This window comes from Telmatherina bonti (assembly GCF_933228915.1).
Source record: "Telmatherina bonti genome assembly, chromosome: 20".
NCBI classification, from domain to species: Eukaryota; Metazoa; Chordata; class Actinopteri; order Atheriniformes; family Telmatherinidae; genus Telmatherina; species Telmatherina bonti.
Window position 1 is genome coordinate 18,847,581 of NC_136618.1, and position 7,613 is coordinate 18,855,193.

The window sequence follows — 7,613 nt, forward strand, 5'->3', positions numbered from 1 at the left end:
TCCTGCTGCTCTGCTGGTGATCATCTTGGCTCGCTTTGCTCCAGTTTCCTGTATTTTCATAGCTGAAATTGAGATGTTGAAAGTACTTTTTTTTTTATCTTGCAGCCAAATTAAAACGGAGCCTGACCAGGAAAAATGCAATCTGTTAAGTCACACATTAATAACATGCAGAGGAGCTTTATGCCACTTGATTACATAATGCGTCGGTTTCGCGCTTTAAAGGGACCCACTCATCACACATGCACTGATCGAAGACTACAGTATTTCTCTTAATCAGCTGAAATGGTATTTTTGTGCCAGCTTTGCTCCACTTCTCCCCAGCCCCTTATTAAACTTTTATTGCTCTGTTTTTCTGCTACAGTCCTTTTAACTGATTCAAATGTATTCCACTGAATTTATTACACCCCCCCCCACACACACCCCCACACCCCCCCCCCCCTTCCCCCTTTTTACATCTTGCCTATCACTCTGCAGCAAACCAGAATACTTCCAAATGCTTAAATATTTTCACAGCATTTGGAAAAGAGATTATTAGCATGTGAGCTTTCTTCTGACTTTTTAATTATAGATTGCACTTTAATGTTTTACTGAGTGCATCATTTCTACTTTCAGGGCCTTTTCTCATGAGAGAAGCGGGGGGGGCTGTGTATTGCACAAACGCAATCTTTGAAGGTGAGTCTTTGTGAATATGCAGACATTTTTTTCTTGCCTTAATAAAGCCACTGTCCTTGAAGTGAAAACTTTTCTTTTCACGCCGCAAATGCATGGGTGCATTAATGCAAACAGACTGTTTTAATTCTCAGTTGCAGCACATATATGCAGAGTGTTCTGCTTTCTTAGCTGCGATGTTATGAATCTAGTTTTGTTCTGAGCAGGGAGACAAAAAGCTAAAAGTCTTATATCCTTATAAGATCCTTATAAGAAACAGTTTGTCCCAAAAAAGTTGCATTTCCGCCGTGTTTTGGGGGGGTTTTTGGTTGTTGTTTTTTGTTTTTCAATTCTGGGCATTTTATTGTTCTGCCGAGCAACTAAATTTCCTTTGATGTAGTCCATGCAGCTCAACAAAGGTTTTTACAACTTCTCGGTTTAAGCCTGTCACTCAGGAAGGCCATTCAAATGTAAATTCAGAATTTAGGCACCAGCAATCAAATGCAGCTTGTGGGGCTGGATTAAATCAGAAAACCCCAGAAAATCACACCTCAAATTACTTCAGCTGTTTCTTTTTATAGCCTACCAGACTTATACATTTTTAGCTTGGTACCATTTGAAGTTTCTCTGAATTTGTGTTGCCACAAAGCAGAGCGTTTAATAGTAAATAAATTATTTACATTAAATGTTACTGAAGATTTATATATATATATAATATATATATATATATATATATATATATATATATATATATATATATATATATATATATATATATATATATATATATATAATATATATATATATATATATATATATATATATATATATATATATATATATATATATATATGGGATCCCATAGTTACTAATTTGCAGATGGTAATCATTTGCAGAACTGCAAGTAAACAAGACAAGCATACAGCACTTTTAGTTGTTTTTTTTTTTCCATCTGTGCAATCAGTAACGTTTGCTGTGTATTAAGTTCCATGAAGTTATTCTTGCCCACAGAAAACGCTGTTCCTGAACTGCTGAAAATGACTCATTTGCAGCTTTTCCCTCTTTACATCAGTGTAGACATATTAGCATAAAGCCTGCCTGGTGGCCACTTTTTTTAGTTTGCATCAAACAAAGAATGAGCAGCTGCCCTGCTTGTGGCCATTTTTGATTACCGACTGGCCGAGCAGAACACTGCATTTTTCTCCCTTTTTCTTTTTTTTTTTTTTTGGGGGGGGGGGGTTTAGAAAGAGACAGGGGCCTGAAACAGTGTTTCACTCAAAAATTGGCTAGATATGCTGCTGCAGAACATTCCATTTATATTGTTTTGTCTCATAACACCACCAAAAATAAATAAAACCTTTTTTTTTTCAAATTTTAGATTACATCCCCTCAATTCAGATGAGTAATGTTGAATGTTTACTTGATAAACTCCAAAGTAATGCTTGAAGTTAAATAGCAAGTGGTAACATGTCTGAACATGCAGTGGTTCTCACATAGTGAGGTTGAGCACAGAGGTGCAAATGTGTAAAATGTTTCCAAAACAGCTGTCAAACTCATGAATGAAGTGTTTTTTGTGTGTTGTTGTTGTTGTTGTTGTTCTTTTTTCGAATCAATCCTGGATGTAAAACTTTAACAGAAAACAGGCGTTATTTGTTTTGTGAACAGTCATGTGACTCTTCCTCATGCATTTAGAGGACCACTGCAACGATTCAGATTTAAAAGAAGCCGCATGTAGCTCAGCAAGGAAGCGTAAACCATGTTTGTTTACTGTGAACTTTACTCAATGCAATATTCTCAGATGTGTTTTTTCATAAGACCAAGCAATTGTAAACATTTGAAATGGTAGAACAGACTGCTCACACTGACACTGAGAGATAGAGACTTTCCAGTCCCAGAGTTATGACAATTTCCACAGTGCATGATATCATCCCACAAGGACTTGGTGACAAAAATTAAAAAAAGAAAGGAAAATAAACATTTCCCTTTTTTTTTTTCTTAAATCTAGAAATAGAACTGCTGTTCTGATGACACCTCTACCTATGGCACATCAACAAACCAATTCATTGATTGTCTCTGACTTCAACCAGATCTTAAAAAGAAAGATTTGGGATGAGTTTCTTTTTCTTTTCTTTTTTTTTTTTTGTATGATTTATCAACTATTTCCACCTTTACAGACAGTATGGAGACTAAAAAAGTAACATATTCTTCTTTAACATTCAAAAATAATCCCAAAACATCCACTTTAAGTGTCATCATAAGATACATGAATTGTACAGTTGCTTGTTTTTTCATAGCTGCTGCTTCACCATTCAAGTCATTGTTCACAGGCCTTGCATTTTCGAACATCAAGTGTTTTGTTATATAAAGACGAAAAAAATAGGGTGGCCCCTTCAAATACTACTGCAGCTCAACTGAAAACAGGATACATTCCAATTGTGGCCATTAGAGCTCCTTGAACACTGGAAGTAAAGCTTTAATTCCACGATAAGAAGAAACGGCACTGGATGCAAAATCAACATTAAATTAAAAGGTCTTTGGTGGTGAGGATGCTTTTTCATAATTTGGAGCGTGTCAGTAATGATTTGCTCAAGTCCTTGGCCTCCCCAGCTGTTCTCACCCTTTCGTACCCAAGAACAGACATGGCATGGTGGCAGTAGTCTTCCACTTGTTTGATCTGCTGGATGCTCAGCACTGTTCTCCATGCGCTAGCAGCTTGTGTGGCATTCCTGGAGGACACTATAAATGGCTTAGACGAGGAGTTGGGGCCACTGGTCATGTTTAGTGCAAATGACTCGATATCTTGGTTGGTGGTGAGGTTGGCAAAGCGGTAGATGTTTCTCAGGGTCTTAACTGGGTTTTCAACCAGATCCTCGTACCGCACCACCATGTACTTCCCCTTTAACCAGCTGGGTGGGCTTAAGGCAGTCCTCAAAGTCCTGGAGGTGCGGTCACAAATCACTTCCATGGCTCCAATGGAGTGATAATCAGAGCCATCCTTCTTGTTGGCTTTATGACCAGGATCCACAAAAGGGATTCGACGAAGTTTAGGGTCCCTGCTGCGGACCACCTGTAAATTCTCCCTTATCAGGCCATGTCTGGATTTGATCCTGGAGTTGGCAACTGCACGCGGGTCTCTGACCAAATGTATCACTTTTAAATCCAAAGATGGATCCTCCATGAGAGGGGCCAGGACATTTACGTCCAGAATGCGGACACCTTTAATGACTATGGTGCTGTATTTTAGGCACTCCTCCTCCAACAGTCTAAGGCTTTGAGGGGGACACTTTTTACACACCTTATCATCCACCATCCCCACTATCTCTTTCCTGTAGGCTGAGCAGAGGGGATAGGAGCACACCACTTTATTCAGGGTGGCCCCAAATAGTCCTAAAGAGGTAAAATTCTTGCCTCCGGGGCTGTTGTAAAGTTGAAAAACAGATAGATCACAGCGATACAGGGAGCTTAGCATGTCTCTAGCTGCACCTTGTAAAGACACAGCATCCCCTGGGTACAGTTTCTGCCAGATGTGCCACATTGGCTCATATAAGAAGAACACTTCAGGATTTTGGTTAAATAGCTCCCCGAAAAAGGAAGAGCCTGACCTCCAGGTGGTCAGAACATAAATAAGCTGTCTCTTTTTAGCCAGAGAGGGCCTGTAAAGGAAGCGAATGTCTGATCTGCTCTGATAAGTGGTGCTCCTCATCTGATGGTTACACTGCTGTGGTTCTTTAGTCCATTTATAATTAGCCAAGTTAAGCATGGTGAGGACCAGCAGCAAGAAATAGGCCATAAATAACACAATCCTCTTCCTGCGGAGTACTTTCATCACGATCCCAGGCTGTGCTATTATCTTGGTATGATTCCTGTACGTTTTAAGCTTCCTCCCGAAGCCAGCATCCTTCTCCCAAGGCGGTATCAACTTCGGTGGTGGGTGATATTGTTTGCCTCTCATCTGTACCCTCGGAGAGTGGCTCTCACCACCGGACAAAGCTCTTTACATCTACAATGCACCAACGCGCTTTGCTCTGTCTCTCTCTGTGTGTGTGTGTGTGTGTGTGTGTGTGTGTGTGTGTGTGTGTGTGTGTGTGTGTGTGTGTGTGTGTGTGTGTGTGTGTGTGTGTATGCGTGCGTTTGTTTGTGTAAGCGTGCGGCTGTGCTGGGAATTTATACCCAGTTCAGTACCAGCTGATTAGGTAATATATTCACCACCAAAGCAACAGCAGGATATACAGTTTCCACTGCACTGCGCAATGTTCCTCATAGAAGCGGTGGATGATCGGAACCTTTAGGGTGTCCACGCCGCGCGTTGCCGTGATTCTCTGGGTGGCCTGCGTTCAAAACAAAAAGGAAGGAGCCTTCTTCATTGTAACAGACGCCCTGTTTGTCCATGTTCAGCGTAGGCATCCCTGCGCAGTCCCCATTCGCGGCATCTTTGTATAAATATTTCTTTAAAAAGGAGGGAAAACGCAGTCTAATAATGGATTAATGGATCCTGGGTGGAATCTTTCTGGAATAAATAAATCCTTCCTGTGTTACAGCTTTAAGATGTGTCTCTGTACATCTCCTCGACTCGTCCAACTCGCAAACTGAACCGTTTTATTAAGAATGCAAGAAGAAAGATCCGCCTTCAGAGGGAGAATATTGGTGCGTCGGGCGTCGACGCGCTGCGTGATTGGAGCGTCGGTGCGTCAGTCTCGTTCAGCAGCGCAGAAATGGTGGGCGGTGGGCGCTGTTGTTGTTTCTGAGGGGTCCAACCTCACTGTTTGCATTCTTGTACCCGCGCTCCACTTCCTTATTTCGGACACCCGTGCCCCAGTACAGGCGCTCTGCACGACTGGTTCTGATCTTTAAAGGCATATTTCTCTCTTTTTTTTTATCATCACCATCACGGATGCAAGTGAAACCCTTTTGTTCTAAGTTTTCATCCTATAAGTCATCGCTTTACTTCCCTGCTATTTGCATCCTCGATCAATTCATGACTGCAGTGATTGATTTGGGACAACAACCCTGATCTGTAAGAAAAAATAATAATGCAGTAACATCAAGTTCCTAAATGGACCAAGCGGGCTATCATATTCATATTTGATGCATTGCCTCTTAAATATGTGGTTTTGTTTTGACAGAATGCTGTTTTTACTTAAAGTAAGAGTGAAGAACACGGTGATTTCTCGTTGGATTTATGGGATGAAGCAGTGATGGACACGCTCCTCTCAGGGAGAGTCAGCTGAAATGTGACTTCTGACAGCTGTTTCTCTGGAGCTGGCAAATGTCCTGGGAAGCCGTGTGTTTGAACAGAGGAGACCACATGTTCTGCAGATTGAAAATCATCTTGCCTAAGAGGCTTGCCTGTTTGGGATTATAGCCTTACACAAGTGAAGGGAAATAAGATATGAATGAAAAGGTCTTTTGACCCTAGAAAGAAATCTCTTAATCTGTTCTGGCCATATAGGAGTTTAGAGATTTCTTTTTTTTGTATTGTGACTTTAGTTTACTTCATTTTATGTATTTTGAATTTGTAATATAGCTATTTTTCTAGAATTATTATATTATTACAGTTTATGTGACAACATTCTGAGATAAAAACTCTGGATTATTGAAATGAATACTTTCACTAGTTGTTCTGTGTGTGCTGCTTATATGTGGATGTCCACCAGATGCTCGTTTTGAGGTGTCCATTCAACGCGAGTGTTTTCCATCTCAAAGCTTTGTGCAGACTGCCCTCTGCTGGAGGAAGAACTCCAACTCCTCCACTTTCCTCACACAAAGCCTTCACTGACAGCACCAACGCACATGATCTACACACCACTTCTTAATCTATTCACAGACTCGTGCTCTTCTAAAATGTCAAATAAAAAGGGCTGTAAAGCCACAAAATGTTTCAAAAGCAATTAAGATCTTTTCCTTTCTGAAACATTTTAGGATCTTAAGATAATATATGCACCTGTTATCTTCTTAAAAGTCAGACAGCTGACTTCTGTACAATCCGATGACATTGGTCTGGTTGACACATGAGATTACAGTAGTGGATGTGAGAGGAGATGAAAGCAAGAAGAACAGCATCACTGAATTCAAACAGACAGTCTGGCTTATATTTTAAAATAATTTAAAAATAGAGCTGTATAAGTTTTGCAATGTGCTTCTAAAGACACAAGGCAATGTCATAAATGCACGCTTCTTTGTATCAGATCGTAATAAAATATAAAATATTCCAGCACAGAAAACAATTATTTGCTCATATTTCATTCTCAGTACATGCATGCAATCGTGCTGCATGTGTAGGAAATTATAAAAACTGCTTACCAAATAATTTAAGAAGTTCATTAGCTTTATTGTGTCAAGTAATTGCTTTCTGTCCTGCCATAATTCTGCATTCAACATCTCAGTTCATTAGATATTTTTCTTAAGCTGTTTATTGGAAATCTGTAGATCCATGAGGAGAACTACTGCACTGTATGCCTCTTCCATGTTGCTATCCTTTCGATATAATTACCTTGTATGCAGTAAACATCATCCATGCATGTCCAAATGTATCAGATACACACTCTGTATGCTCATGTAGGCACATCATTTGGTACAGACCAGACCAGAAACCACAGAAATACTTTCTTCTGCCACATTGATATGATCATATACATACACTGCCCATAATCTCTCCAGCTAAACCATATTTAGATGCTGCATCATCTCAAGTGTGTACTGACATAAGGAAAGGCAACACATAACTTGCAGCAGGGCATAACGTGTATTTTTTAGGTATGTCTGTACAGACCGTGATCAGCAAATGGTACAAAGAAGTACTGTTACGTAATCATGAATCATCGGAGCTTTGCGCCTGCGAAAATCGACCGCGCGCAAGTGGAGGAGCAAGCATGCGCAGTAGCAACCCCCATCAGCAGCATCAGGACCAAAGTGATGCTCAGCAAGCCTGCGTTGCAAGTGAGAAGATGGTGCGTGTAAACACGGAG

The 7,613-nt window shown here is 40.3% G+C and overlaps 1 protein-coding gene across 1 annotated transcript; it reads right to left on the reverse strand.

Annotated features, from left to right (window-relative positions):
* Window positions 1–2,766: 2,766 nt before the first annotated feature.
* Window positions 2,767–5,146, reverse strand: chst2b (carbohydrate (N-acetylglucosamine-6-O) sulfotransferase 2b). Its single transcript, XM_079259500.1, has one exon. The coding sequence runs from the start codon at window positions 4,598–4,600 to the stop codon at window positions 3,203–3,205; it is 1,398 nt and encodes a 465-aa protein (XP_079115626.1). The 5' UTR covers window positions 4,601–5,146; the 3' UTR covers window positions 2,767–3,202.
* Window positions 5,147–7,613: the final 2,467 nt, after the last annotated feature.

Bases quoted from the DNA above. Each gene is read 5' to 3' on its own strand.
- chst2b (XM_079259500.1), bottom strand. From the start codon at position 4,600: ATGAGAGGCAAACAATATCACCCACCACCGAAGTTGATACCGCCTTGG.